At 31.9% G+C, this 15,168-nt stretch overlaps 1 protein-coding gene across 1 annotated transcript; it reads left to right on the top strand.

Annotated features, from left to right (window-relative positions):
• Nucleotides 1–4,734: 4,734 nt before the first annotated feature.
• LOC111282695 (protein RICE SALT SENSITIVE 3-like) lies at nt 4,735–7,069 on the top strand. Its single transcript, XM_022870899.2, has 7 exons — nt 4,735–4,971; nt 5,186–5,236; nt 5,343–5,516; nt 5,631–5,736; nt 5,840–5,881; nt 5,964–6,020; nt 6,114–7,069. The coding sequence occupies exons 1-7, from the start codon at nt 4,835–4,837 to the stop codon at nt 6,612–6,614; spliced, it is 1,068 nt and encodes a 355-aa protein (XP_022726634.2). The 5' UTR covers nt 4,735–4,834; the 3' UTR covers nt 6,615–7,069.
• The last annotated feature ends 8,099 nt before the right edge of the window (nt 7,070–15,168 follow it).

Here is a 15,168-nt window from a genome sequence, read left to right as displayed (position 1 = left end):
ATTTGATTTAAATATTGTTTAAGGTTATTTTATCTCATAAAAAAGAAATATATTTTCTTCATCTCAATAAAATGATCTACCTCCTCGGACATTGAAATAAATATTATCAGGTGTAAATGGGTCTTCAAAACTAAGTTTCATGCAAATGAAACACTTGAGCGCCTTAAGGCTCACCTTGTAGCCAAAGGATTCACTTAAATTCCAAGTATCGATTTTTTATAATCTTTTTCTTCGGTTATTAAACTAGCTACTATACAAGTGGTTTTGACTGTTGCATTAGCCAACAATTGGGATATACACCAATTACATGTCAAGAAAACATTTCTTCATGGTCGTCTTACTGAACTAGTATTTATAGAGCAACCACCAGGTTTCATAGATCAAGAGTATCCAAATCGTGTATGTAAGCTCAAGCATGTTCTTTATGGCCTCCGACAAGCACCTAGAGCCTGGTTTGATCAATTTGCCTCCTTTCCTTTATCTATGGGATTGATTTGTTCTTTTGTAGATTCTTCACTTTTTATATTTCGTGGTAGTCATGGAATTATTTTATTATTACTTTATGTAGACGACATTATCCCTGCAGGTGACAATGCTGAATTTTTAAGATGGTTTGTTACTTGTCTTATCAAGGAATTTGTTATGAAAGACTTACGACCACTACATTATTTTGTGGGTGATGAGGTCAAGAGTATCTAATATATAGCTTTTTTTCTTAATCAAGAAAAATATGCCAGCCAATTATTAGCTAGAGCGCAAATGAGTGGCTAAAAGCCAATCTCCACTCTCATGATAGCTAAAATAAAACCACCTACTATTGATGAGCCGAGCCTTCTGCAGATCCTCAACTTTATCGCAGCATCGTGGATGGACTTTAGTATCTTACCTTTACACATCCAGATAAATCCTTTAGTGTGAATTATGCCCGTCAATACATGCATCAACCTATAAATTTTCACTTTCAAATTGTTAAAAGAATAGGTCGTTATGTTGCAAGAACCATTAGTCATGGTGTTCAACTTCATTCCCATAATCCATTGGGTTTATATGCATATTTTGATGCAGATTAGGCAAGTTATCCATTTACTCAGCGCTCCACAATCGGTTATTGCAACTTTTTAGAAGGAAATTGTATTTCTTGGAGTGCAAAAGAAACAACTTACGGTGGCGCGATCTAGTGCTAAAGCCGAATATCGTGTTTTAGCCTCCACAACAGTTGAATTAACTTGGATATCCTTCATTCTACGTGACTTTGGTGTTCACTTGCCTAAAGCTCCAACTTTGTTTTGTGATAATGTCTTAACTCTCCACATGACCATTAATCCTGTCTTCCATGCTCGCACTAAGCATGTGGAGATAGATTATCACTTTGTTTGAGAAAAAGTTGCCATTGGTTCACTTGTAACATGATTTGTTCCTCTTCCAAGCGAGTTGCAGATATATTCACTAAGCCTTTAACCAAACCCACTTTTGAAGCTTTGCGACACAAACTGGGACTTAAAACAATTTTCTCTGTCAAGGTTGAGGGGGAGTGTAGAAAAAGATAAATCAATTAAACTTCGAGATTCATGCAACCAACAATCAAAATACAAATCAAATCCCAAAACTTAAGCAAGACAATTGAATAATTAGAGATAGGTAGATTTGATTTTATTATCGTTTGTATTATATATATTTTTTATATTAATCAATTTGTATACTCTGTTATCATTATAAATAAAATTATCAAGAAAAAACAACTCAATCATTCAATGAGTTTTTCTAAAAATCTCAAAAGTTTATATATATATATATATATATGTGTACACATGCTCCTAAAATCGTCTAAAAAAGAAATTATGATCAAACAAAGCAAAAGAGTACCTCTGATGGTCTTATTTAAGAAAAAGTATACACATTAATTTGTCAACTTTGGCTAATCCTTCTAATATTCAAGTAATTGCATAATAATATGGTTTTGGGAAGGAAAAATGTCGCATTACTCAGGACAACATGGCATAACCGGTGGGCACATGAGCATGGCATGCATGAAGATGCATGCATTATACACAAGTGATTGGAAATAGCTAGCAGGTTTTCCAGTTTTTGGACAAAAAAAAACCATGTCAGGAAACGTACGTGGAATATTACATTTTAGTACATAGTAATATTTTTAAATTAAAATACCAAAAAATATTTTTATATCAGAAACAAAGCGTTCTGTTTAGATGATTAGTTATTTCATTACTTCTAGAAACACTATAATTTAGATCTTTGGACATCATCGGCATCAAACATCCAACCCTTTCTAACAAAACCCAAGTACTGAGATTCAAGTTTGTACATCTGTTTCTCGAAAGCAAGAAAAAGGAACTCTAGCCCTACCTGTAATATATTATATAATATATCATCAAACATTCCAAATCAATATCAAATGAATTACACTCTCTTTTTCGATTAATAATATTCAATATATTATTATATTGTGTTTCATTGTCTGAGATCAATGTTCATCAGACGAACATCTATATTTTATTGTTATAAAAACACTCATTCAGTCTTTATTTATTGATTTTTTTGGTTCTTTGTTGGATGGGAAATACTTTTTTCAATGCCAACTGGGACATTGGAAGGATGGGATGAGCAGAGATTCCACTTCCTTAGCAGAAGAAAGGGATGGGGCATTTCAACACCTGTTATCTTGACCAAGAATCTTGTGCCACTCTTTTCTCCCATGCATTTCTATTCCACACAACATAATAATAATAATAAATCATATACTAGTATAAAGCAATAGGAAGAAACAATGTAATATGGTCACTAGACCAATCACCCCTTATCAGTAAAATCCAATGCTAGTTTCACTCGGGAGACCCGGCATATTGCTTTTGCTGACATCAAGTCATCAGAGGCTGTCCCCAACTCTGTTGTTTTTTACCTTGCAAAGGGACCGTACATTAATGCATAACATAACTTTAAACAAACAACAGAAACTATTTATAACCCCATCTCTAACACTAGCAGGTTTGCCTTCCAAGGCGCTAAAGGGCATATGCAATAGCATTATATACATATAAAATAAAACTATAAGAAGATAGGCTTGCCTGTCACTATCAAGAAATGAAGGGCGACAAATGCTAGCTGGTTGATGATAATGTGGTGAATTATAGGCTGTTTACAAGGCTAATGATCTCACTTTCTCATTAACAGACGGTCAAAGACGAGCATAATTGTCTGTCAAAACTTTCTTGGTGTCAGGAAGGTGAATTGAAAGCACTGAAAGCTCCCTTTAGTCATCACGTAACTGCAGACGAGAGAGAACAAGAAAGAGAAAGAGAGATCCCAAACTAATGAAAATCTTTTCTACCTGAGGTTGAAATCTACTACTACAAAGTACACTGGGTCTCATACATCTTTGCATCAATGTCCGTGTATGTCAAGTGTACAAAACTGTTTGTAAAGCATCTCTGGTAATCAATTAATTACCATATGACTGCAACTCAACATTTCTAATCCTGATTTGCTTTAATTTACAACCAAACCCTTTCAGGATCTCTCTTATATATCTGAATTTCCTATCAATAGAACCTCCTCTTGAGTGGTAGCTCGCAGGTGATCCGTCGATCAAAATTACAACAAAATGTATCCATCTGAAGCCAGTCAAACAGACCACTTACTGAATCTGTCAAGAAATCAAGAGAATCATGTGATTTTTGAGCTCTAGCACTTCCAAAGGTGGGATACTTTGTTTTTCAGGCTCACAATCTGTACATACTTTCATGTCATAAGAATGTGGCTGATGATGGCTTATATTTGGCAATATTTGAAGTCATGCATGCAGGCGTGTAGCAATATGAATATATCAACTCACCATACATATTCTAATTATATATGTGTTACAAAGGATTGAAAGTGGGAGCAAAATTTGACGTTTCTCTTCTAAAATATCACTATCAACCACCTAAAACAGCATCAATAATAATTCTCACACGTCTTCCTGATCATTCTCTCTCTTTTCTTTCATGAATCTGGAACCGTACAAGTTAAAAATACATGGTAAATAATAATTAGGCATAAATAAACTTCTTGCATTCATATTCTGTAGTAGCAAAGTAATAAAGTGTGATGATATTTGGTTGTTGATATGCCCCATATAGAGGGACACTTCTTGGAGTTGGATGCACCAAAATGATGGTAATAAAAAATGGATGGAAAGAGAGAGAAAGTAAGAGAACTAACCTACAAGAACAATTAAAAATGCTCTGCTAAAAGATCAATGGAGTTGCAACTTGACATTGAGAGTAAATAAATAGAGAAGGTGGAAATATAAAAGTTTTTCTGGGACTGAAATGAGTGGTAATACCTTGATGTGTCAGAACTGTAAGAAAATAAAATACACATTGGCGTTGAAGAGAAAGATACGGGTCCTCAGAGAAATGGTGCAAAACTCATGATGTAGCCTAAGAATAACAAGGTTTGATCTGTCTTTGATTGTAGTATAGTATTATTGGGATAAGGGTTGAAAGAGAGAGAGGAGAAAAAAACAATACTACTGGTACTGGAGAACAGTTTTGAAATGGAGGATTGATAATGAGACCATTGGGAACCGAGAAGGCAAAAGCGTGGGGCCTCATAAAAGCATTTTGGTAAAATTTAAAGCATGATTAAATACAATACAGTAAGAGAGAGAGGGGGGTCTAAATGTGACATTTCCATGTTGGTTTGCTTATAAAGGAGGTTAAGATATTGGGTTCTCATTTCTTTTAAGGAAAGATAAGAGTAGAGAGAAAAAAGAAGAGGGGAAAAAACAAGAAATCAAAGAGATCAAGGTCTAAAAAAACTGTGAAGAAAATTGATGGAGGAACATCTCAGCCAGTTAGCTGTTACTCATCTCCTTCAACACACACTAAGAAGCTTGTGCATTCATGAGAACTCTCAGTGGGTTTATGCAGTCTTTTGGAGGATCTTGCCTAGAAATTATCCACCACCAAAGTAAGGAACAATAAAGCCAACTAGAAAACACTATAGGTTTCCTTTTCTTTCCTGTTAGGACTGTAGTAGGTTTCCTTTTCTTCCAAGATAAAGGATCCAACATTCTGGTTCATTCCGTAGCTAAACAATACAAATGTCATAATCTCTCACTAATTTATAATTTATCAAGCCTTTTTGTGATATAATTGTTTTTAATAACTTTGTTGATATATAGATGGGATGATCAAGGAGCTTATGACAGGTCAAGAGGTAACAGAAGAAACTGGTATAGATTTTTTTTTTTTTTTTTTAATTTTAAGTATCGAGGACAATATGACATACGTATGTGATTCTTATTCTTAGTAACACACTTCATACTAAACAAATTGCAGGATATTAGTTTGGGAAGATGGCTTCTGCAACTTTGCAGCCTCAGCGGCTGAAATCAACTCCGGAGACTGTCCTGGGTCCTCAGTCTATGGAAGTTGTGAGTTTCAACACTATCAAGGACTGCAACCAGAGCTTTTCTTTAAGATGTCCCACGAAATCTACAACTATGGAGAAGAGTGAGAAATTGATGTGCTTCTGATCACTTCGCTGTTAAAGTTATTTCCAGTTATTTCAATTAACTGTAGATAATATTTCAGGCAAACTGATTTTTTTTTTTTTGATATGGGCAGTTTGATAGGAAAAGTGGCTGCTGATCACAGTCACAAGTGGATATACAAAGAACAACATGATCAGGAAATCAACTTCTTGTCAGCATGGCAAAACTCTGCAGACTCAGTAAGCATATATGCTTTCCCATTCATGCTCACACCAGTTGGTGATTTCACGTTCCAGTTGTTCGCGGAAAAATGTTTGTTTCTCACTAAATGTTTTCCTGTAGCATCCTAGGACATGGGAAGCACAGTTCCTGGCCGGTATAAAGGTATAAGCCTTAGCATCGTAAACATTACAAAACTCTCAAGAGTTAGGTAGATAGACTTGCTTTGACTTGAATATCTTTGCAGACCATAGTCTTGATTGCAGTTAGAGAAGGTGTTGTCCAATTAGGAGCTGTTCACAAGGTCCTCTCTCTCTCTCTCAAGCTCACACACAACTTGCTTTGCAATCATGTTTAACTGATATCTCCATTTTCTTTCTCAATTATGCTACTCAAGGTAACTGAAGACCTGAGTTATGTAGTTCTACTAAGAAAGAAATTCAGCTACATAGAAAGCATTCCTGGAGTACTGTTGCCCCACCCATCATCTTCTGTGTACCCTTTTAAAGTAGATGCGTATGGCACACCAGAAGCATGGCACTACTCTCCAGCAGGGACAATTGCACCACCAGCTGAATTCTACGACCACTTCAATCAGCCCATGAAAATAACTCCTTCCATGAGCAGCCTTGAAGCCCTTCTCTCCAAGCTCCCTTCCGTGGTACCACCGCAAGCTTCCGGGTACTGCGAGTCACTCCCACAGTCACAGTTCTTGTCATCACAAAGGCCTGTACAATACATTGGAATGGAGAAAGCGGCAAAAGAAGAAATCGATGAAGAGATTAGGCCTGAACAGGATATGGGTGAAAGTAGCAGCTCCATTTCTGCATATCGTCGTCAACAGCAGTATCATCACCACCAAAATCTTAGTGTAACAAACGGCAGGCCCAACAATTGATTTTGATATATAAGTGGTATTTGGAGATAGTATCATATATATATATATATATATATATATATATAAGTAGATTGTACAGAGATCAGTGCATTGATTTCTCTAACGTTTCAGTTAGCAATCTTTTTCCCTTTGTCTCATCGAGGTGGTGTTAATTTTCACTAAAGTACAAGCTTTTACTTGGCAGCTTTTGTTAGTTGTTGAAGCCGTGTTTAGCCATAGATTCGTAGCTAGTATAGTATAATGAATCCTCATCTTTCAGCCCTTCATATATATGAACTTATTTCCATGTTAGTATGATTCTTTAGCCCTTCGCTGAAAGCTGTATGGTATGGTGCATATTTATATGATCTACTGTTACTTTTGCAGCACTGCTACCGCATAGCTTCTAGCCTTGTACGAGTACGACGCAATTGTGACTGTGATCAGAAGATAGGTAGGCGTAGGATACTGGTCGCTCTGGCCGAATTGCATAGTATATATTTAGAGATCTATTTAGAATCAGGTAATACGTACGATAATTCTCAATTACTGCATTCATATTTGAAGAAATAATAATAATAACAATAATAATAATAATAATAATATTATTATTATTATTATTACAAACCGTTTGAGATGAATGAAATTTAAGCTAAGGCAAATTCTTAGTTCAGGAGTATGTCTTTTTCTTTTATCTTTTACTTTTCAAAATATATAGAATCTAATCGTTAAGAGCGAGAAGGAAATCTTAAGTCATATTTATATAAAACCCTAGTAGCTTCCATCAAGGCTTTAAATGGATTAAGGCTTACATATACGATCTGATTACACTGCCTGAATATATGTAAAGTCCATAACTAAACTTATCACTTTAATTTAATTGGGCTTACCAATATGTTTCTTTTAGAATTCTAATTAATGGCTTACCACAATTATTGAAAATCCTAACATTTTCTCACTACATAACATTAATTGAGTCTTCAATTTTAAGAAAACAATTTATTTTCAAAACAATAATTCTAGATTGATTTTTGAATTTGCTAAAAAATCATTTTTGTCAGCACTTATAAATGTTAGTAAAAGATAAAAAAGTGCTGATATTATTATTGTCGATAGTTTTTTTAATTGTTGATTGATCACCAATTAGGTAAGTGTTGGTGAAAATTTTCTGGTGGTCAACCCACCAATGCCAGAATTACATATGTACTTGCCGATATAACTTTTTTTGACACTTTCAATTGTCATTATAAGTAAAAAAATTTTTAAGGCATTTTAAAGTGTTAATAAAAGTCACATTTTATTTAAATTTTTTATATTTATCATTCCATTTAAATTTTTTTATATTTACTGAGTGAGCTATATTGATGCTTAAAATCGCCTTTAAAAGTCTTATTTTATTTTTTTAAATAATTTTCATATTTATAATCTTTGTACCCAATGAAATTAAAAATGATTCATACCAAATATAAGCCTTCCTTTTCTTGATTTTAGTAGGGAATGAAAGTTTGAGAATGTAATTGATTTTAGTGGACCAAAAGCAATATGATTTGTAGGCAATGTAATTAGATAAAACCATAGAATATAATTGATTTCCATTTTCCCTATTTTCGTTATAGCATTACAAAATTGCAACCATTTGCATTACAACATTAGAAAGTTGCACAAAATTTCAACTTAATATTAATCCCATTACAAACACTAAAACTATCAAAACACTAAAAAATTATCAAAATACCAATTATTAACAATAATGAAGTAGCATCATCCTCAAAATATAACAATGTAGTGTAATTAAAGAATAGCAATTACCATCATTCTAAAGTATAACAGAAAAAAAGAATTGATCCTCAAAGCTATCAAAGTACCATAAAGTCATCAAAATATCAATTAGCAACAATATGCAATAGCATCATCTTTAAAGCTTTCATCTTTCCTAATTTATTTGCACATAATGATCCTAATGAACTCGATGCATCTAAAACCTACAATATAATACAATTTTTGGATTTTTTTCTATTGATAAACAGTATTACAATCATCCTTTATCATATATATTGCATAGTTTACTTATGTTGTTTTACAAATCAATTACTTAAAGCAAGGACAGTAGAATTTCAGAAAGTGTTCCTTTTTCAACATACTATTATAATATAAGGTTATTGAATAATCAACTAACTAAAAGGCTATTGAACAATCAACCAACTAAAAGTAAATTAAAAAAAATACCAATCTGAGTTAATCACTTGCCTTCAATAATCTAGGTCAAATAAAGCTGATGAATTAAACAAATTTAAGTACTTATAGTAAGAGCAAATAACTATTATTTCTAATTAATAATGCCAGACTAAAATTGCCACATCTAATGTAGGATACTTTGATAAGCGAATGAGTTGTCTTGTGATCTTTTATTCATATTTCAATAGCATGGAACCTTACCAAATATTAGTTTCCCAAGTTGCTACTTAAGATTAGATAGTTTGCTTTCTAAATGCTTGTCAACACCAAAAGTGTATTAAAAGTATTGGCAATGCTAAAAGGCCTATATAAATAAAGGAAATTTAGTCATAAGGACCATTTGATCTCTGGTTCCTATAGCAAGTAATGAATGTTAAGTTTCTAAACCTGAAAACGAGTATTTAGTTTCACAATTCTATAACTGGATTATCTATGTTTTATTCTACACCTTTTAATGGCTAAGCTTTGCTTGCTTAAATACTTGGATTGATTATTCTATGGTATCATAGATTCAATGATCAAGTCAACAAAAGATGTCAAAGATTACAACTATAGTTTCATTACAACAATCTTGAAAAAAAATACACTATAACAATTCATACTAAAGTTTTTAAGTTGATATTTTACTAACTACAGCTCCAACACTGTAATGGAGTGGAATAAAGAATTTAGACATAGTTTAACTGCTAGCCAATCTTTATATGGACCTCAAGAAACGAGTTTGTTCATATTGGAAAAGTTGAAACAAGCTACCAAGCAATTTGCTGATAATAATCTCACCAAATGTGACAGCTCGATTGGGTATATAACTATTCTACTAAGAGCAAATAACTATTATTTACTAATTAATAATACTACCTATTGTCGTTACCTGTCTATTACCTATTGGTATGGAAGCTGAGTTGATGTCTATACTCGGCAGATGTGGAAATCTCTTTTGTATGGCAGTTGCAAATTCAACTAACTTAGCATTCACTTTTTTAAGTAAAACTATAATGACCTCAAGTTCGCTCACTTTTGAAACTTTATCTTCCAACTCTAACACTTTAGCAGTTTTTTCTTCCAAATTAGCAACCTTATTTGTCATAGCTTCTAATTTCTCTTGTAGCTTAAGTACCTTTTCATCTCTACCATTTTCAACCTTATCCAAGTTTTGGAAGTAATGAAAAGATAAACCTTAAATCTCTATAGGTGTAGGTCCTAATCCCAAGCCTCATACATGACCAAAATGTTCCTTCCCCATGACTTCAACAAAAACCTCATCTACTAAATAAGTTGTGACTTGTGATTGCTCTAAGCTAGTAGCCTTATTTAACATCTCTTATAAAATATTCAACCAATAAGTGAGGGTAGCAACGAATATATCAATTTTGAGTTTAGATTTTGTAACAATGAGATAGTAAATGTGATTTTATAATCAAGTAACCACTTATAGCAACTTTTGTAACAACAGCATCCATAAACTTCCATCTTTATGTTGATGAGTCATCACAAATAGTTCTATTATATTTGGTTCTTCCCCACTATTTTATTTTTACTACCGTAAACATCCCAATCAGATGACAACTCTTTCCCTTCCTAACACTAGGCTTAAGCAAAAAAGTAACTATATATATTATCACAAGCTAATTGTATCCATGAAGATAAATAATATTTGGTTTGGAGTATAGATTATTCCATTTTTATATGCATTTAGAAACCTTAAATGTATCAACAAAGGAAAGACTTGGATCTAGAGACTTTTATAATTCCAAGATGATTGGTACCCCCAAATGACAACTAATAAAGATTATTTATGTTTCATATATAATTTTTAAAGATTAAATAATTCAATATGTTTTCCTTTTTTTAATCCACCTTTATTGTTACAAGGAAAATGAAAGAACTTAGGTTGTTTGAAGGATAATAAAAAGAAAAAGATCTCTTGAAAGATAATAACCCAAATTTTCTAAAAGATTAATATGTTGGTAAACATTTAACTATAGAAAATAGTTGCTAGAGTTCATACCAAGACCTGAGAAATGATGAAAACTTGGACTGAAAAGACTACTCTTTTTGTTTTGAAACAATACTAAGTCAAATAAAAAAATACTAGAGCCAGAAAACAATGCTTAATTAGAAGGGCTAAAGAAAATATGAGTTATACTGTATAAACCATGAAGAATAATAGATAGTTGAATTTTTTATTTGTAGATACACTACTACCTTCTTCATACTATGAAAATTTGGTTGGAGAAGCTTTCTCAGAGTTTGTAGACTTGTTATTTTTCATGGGTAGGATTGAATATGTGATAAAAAGAGGGAAGATTATAAGAATGCATGATGAAAAAAGAATGGATGTTTTTGGTGGACCTATTCAAGCAAAAACTGTTGGGCGACTAAATAAGAGAAAATTTGATATAATGTAAGAAGAATGTTTCAATGCTTATTTTCACCCACCACTACCCATCAATAATGTGTTTCCACATTTTCACCCTCACATCCAAGCATCCAGTGCCAACACTTTACCACACCTATTTCACCTCTATGCCTTAGCACCTTTTGCTCGAGCTTTTTCACCTCAAGTGTTTGTTTTGCCTAGTAACCAAGCAATCAGCTCAAGCTATCTCCAAGATAATAAGATAAAAAGAGTAAAAGTGTACCAAGCACTTTCAATGTCTTATACTGAACTTCTACCTTTACTTGTCCAAAGTTAGAAGATTTTTGTTGTCCCTACAAAGCCCAAAAAACCTTTCTATCAAAAATGGTATAATCCCAACGTCAAGTGTGAATATCATAATGAAGTTGAAGGACATTCCATTGAAAACTGCTCTATATTCAAGGATAAAGCTCAACCTCTAATTGATACAAATCTTACAAAATTCAAGAAACTTGTCAGTCGTTATGGTAATCAAGGGTGATAAAGTTAAGGACTAAATTTCTAAAGGATAGTGTGCCAATCAAGGGTAATTTATCTTGGTTTAAGCTTACACATATTTCTATCTTGAGAGCACTCTAGAGAATATGAATGCCTGTTCAACTTGAAAGTTTGCATAAAATGAATATGCATTACATTATTTCATGAATTTGTGAATATTTTCATTTGAAAATTTTGAATTTTTAATGTTGGGATGCTTTTCAATAAAAAAAATCTAAAGAAAATAAAAGGAATAAAACCTTACATAACTTGTATCCAAAAGTGTGAAAAGAGTGGAATACTTATTAAGAAAGAGAAAAAACAAAGATTTTTTTTAATGAAAAAATCTTGAAAGAACTAGTGATAATTATGAATTTACTCCAAAAAACATCTTTTCTTCAAACATTTGCACCCTAAATCATTTGAATATCCTTAGTGTTTGAAGGACAATGTGAAGTCCAAGAACCTTGTGAGGAGATGACTTTCGAAATAGATAGCTTACAAAAAAAAAAAAAACTTGAATTCCTTAAAGGTTAAACAAATATGATACTTTTTGAAGAATTTAAAATTTGGTAATTTAATACATGTGAAGACAATGTTAGATCTTCAAATATGGCAAAACTCTTCATTCGTTAAATGACTAAAAATGCCCTAAATTTTGCATCCTTTTGTCATGTCTAACGGCATATTAACCAAAAAGCATGATTTCGTATTGCCTCTAAAACAATCTAATTTGTATCTTATAAACCTTTTCAATATGATTTGGCTTGTCAAGACAAAGCACTCTCCTTGAATTGTACCATCAACGAAGATTGATTGTTGCACAAGTTTAAAAAGCATGAAACAAAAAGAAAAAAAAAATGGATGATTACATCATACACTTGAGATGTTCGAATGATCCTAAAAAAAAAAATAAAAAAAATCCAAAGTGACTAAAAACAAAAATTAAAAAAAATATATAAAGGTCTAAAAAATGAAAAAAGATAAAAAAAAAAATATTCAAATTGTTTTGAACCCATATGTTCCAAGGAGTTGCCCTTCAGCTTAAGTGATCATATTTTGAATGACAAATAGCTATCTTTCATTATTCTTTCACAAATATAAAATCATCCATTGTTTTCCCTTTGAGCTTAATAAATTCTTTCTAAATGAACTTTAAACAAGGATCAACCTCTACATTATGGGGCAAATGTAAAAAAAGATCCATTTGATGAAGTCACTTTTCAACCATAAAGGAAGAATGCCCTTTGTTAAGAGGTAAATGTTAGATAAATTGAGTTTCAAAAGTTTTGATCCCATTCCATCAAACTCAAAATATGTAAAGAAATTTTTTAAAAAAAAAAGAGCTAAAAAGAAGTTGAGAAAGAAAAAAGGAGAAATAAGACATTGGGATAGTAAAAACAAATGTTCCAAAGGGCTTTTTTCACATAATATGAAATGATTATTGATTTGATCATCTTTAAATGTATGTTTTGGGCTCATTCATCCATTCTTTCAAGAAGTGTGAATCGTAGCCTACATTACGTATGTCAAAAAATCCATTTTAATCAAGTGTGGATACTTAAACTGAAGAGCTAATTCTTTGAAAAATCATCAATGTGGCTTTGACCTCTTCCTTTTACCAAAAATATCTTTTTTAAATCATAAATCATTTCAAATAAATTTCAAACTTAAATGCATGATAAGACAATCAACAAAAAATAAAAGAAAAAAAATGAAGTTTTAATGTGAAAACCCGAGAAGGCAGTCTAGAACTAAAATGACAACCCATGAATAAGTTGTTGCAAAAAAAAAGCACAAAAAAAGGAAAATCTGAAGAAACATCTAATGAACATGGAGAATAGTCCAAGGGTAATGTTGTTGCAACCTTAAACTCTTTTCTTCTTGCTAACAATTCATTCAAATTTATGCCCACAAATAAAAGCTACTTTTGACATGTTTCAAAATACCATGCGAAGATGTTTAAAGAGGGTCAGAATTGATTTTTAAGGAACATAAGTTAACCCGTCTCCCAAATTAATCTATAATTCTTATGAGGCTCTCCTTGAGATATGTTAGACAAAACTAAATCATCATCTACCCCATCCATAAATATTTCAAGTAATAATCACCAATTTTCTAAATACTCAAAAATTACATATTTTATAAGGGAATTTGAATTAACTAGGGCAATTTTGTTGGTCATTTTGAAAATCTTTGAGCAACTAGTTAGGCTTATTTTAAGACAAGTTTTTATTCAAACATAATGATAAAATGTCTTCCATTGAAAAATAAGCTTTTTAAGGAAAAAAAAGAAAAAAAAAAAAAGAAAGAGAAAAACATTTTTTAGATAGAGGGGTAAAAATTCCATCTGAAGTAAAAGCAAAAAAATGCATGTAAAACCATGAAAATCAAAACTCAAGTTGATATATAAATTTAATTTTTTTGAGGCAAGAATACATAAAAGAGAATGGTTTTTATGAAAAATGTATTAGATTGGTTAAATCTCACCAAAATGTGTTTAATAATCAAGGAACATGATGATCTACTTTCTTAAGCTTTTCAAAATCAAACTAAGTATATACTATTACGTGTTGGATTTGAAAATGAAAATAAAAAAGGAAAATATGGTTTAAGAGTTAAAATTTTTTGGGAAGAAGTAAAAGAAGTGATTTGATAATAAACAAATTGAAAGGAAAATAATTTTGGAAGAAAGAAATTTCTAACTTTTGAATTGTTTGTATCTTGGAATGACAGTGAACAATGAGAAACTTTGCATCACACTTGTATCTCAATTCAGGGCATTTACATCATGGAAAAAAATTGCCATGTTATCATTAGTAAGGATTTATGCACTTGCATCTTTGTAGGTGATACTTGCACCATAGAAGTAGCATTTAATTAAGTGGTAAAGACTTTGCATTTACACAAATATGTTTCATTTACATAAGAACTATTGTGAAATAGATTATTGAAAATAAAAGGCTCTCAGAATCTTTTTGGGATATTTAAGATAAGCTTATATAAGTCAGAATTTTAAGCCATTAGCATTAATTAGAATGATAAGCCTAATCTAGCTGGCAAAAAGGTTAAACCCAGTTAAATTGGCACGAGATGAGTGTTAAACCTAATCTAGTTGGCATAAAGGTTAAATCTAATTAAATTGGCATGATATGAATGTTAAGTACAATCTAGCTGGCACAAAGGCTAAGCCCACTGAAATTGGTATGAGATGAATGACATGCCCACTCTAGTTGGCACAAAGGTTAAGCCTAGTTAAGTTGGCACAAAACCTAAGTTTAAGCCTAGTCAAATTGGCACAAAATGAGATTTTTAAAGTTGTCAAGCCTCTAATGAGAGGAGCCTTTCATTTAGATTATTAAAGTTGTCGTGCATCTAATGAGAAGAGACATTTTGTTTAGATTTTTAAAGTTAACCTTTAATAAGAAGAGCTTTTTTTTTTTT

Source organism: Durio zibethinus, chromosome 5 (genome assembly GCF_047325235.1).
Source record: "Durio zibethinus cultivar Kanyao isolate XHJ-2024 chromosome 5, ASM4732523v1, whole genome shotgun sequence".
Lineage (NCBI taxonomy): Eukaryota > Viridiplantae > Streptophyta > Magnoliopsida > Malvales > Malvaceae > Durio > Durio zibethinus.
Note: the sequence above shows the minus strand (reverse complement) of the source record. Positions and strands in the feature narration are given on the sequence as shown.

What these genes read in the sequence shown, in the direction of transcription:
- LOC111282695 (XM_022870899.2), top strand. Translation starts at nt 4,835, where the DNA reads ATGGAGGAACATCTCAGCCAGTTAGCTGTTACTCATCTCCTTCAACAC. An exon ending in AGAAATTATCCACCACCAAA is followed by an intron (nt 4,972 to 5,185) that starts GTAAGGAACAAT and finishes GTTGATATATAG; the next exon opens with ATGGGATGATCAAGGAGCTT. An exon ending in ATCTACAACTATGGAGAAGA is followed by an intron (nt 5,517 to 5,630) that starts GTGAGAAATTGA and finishes TGATATGGGCAG; the next exon opens with TTTGATAGGAAAAGTGGCTG.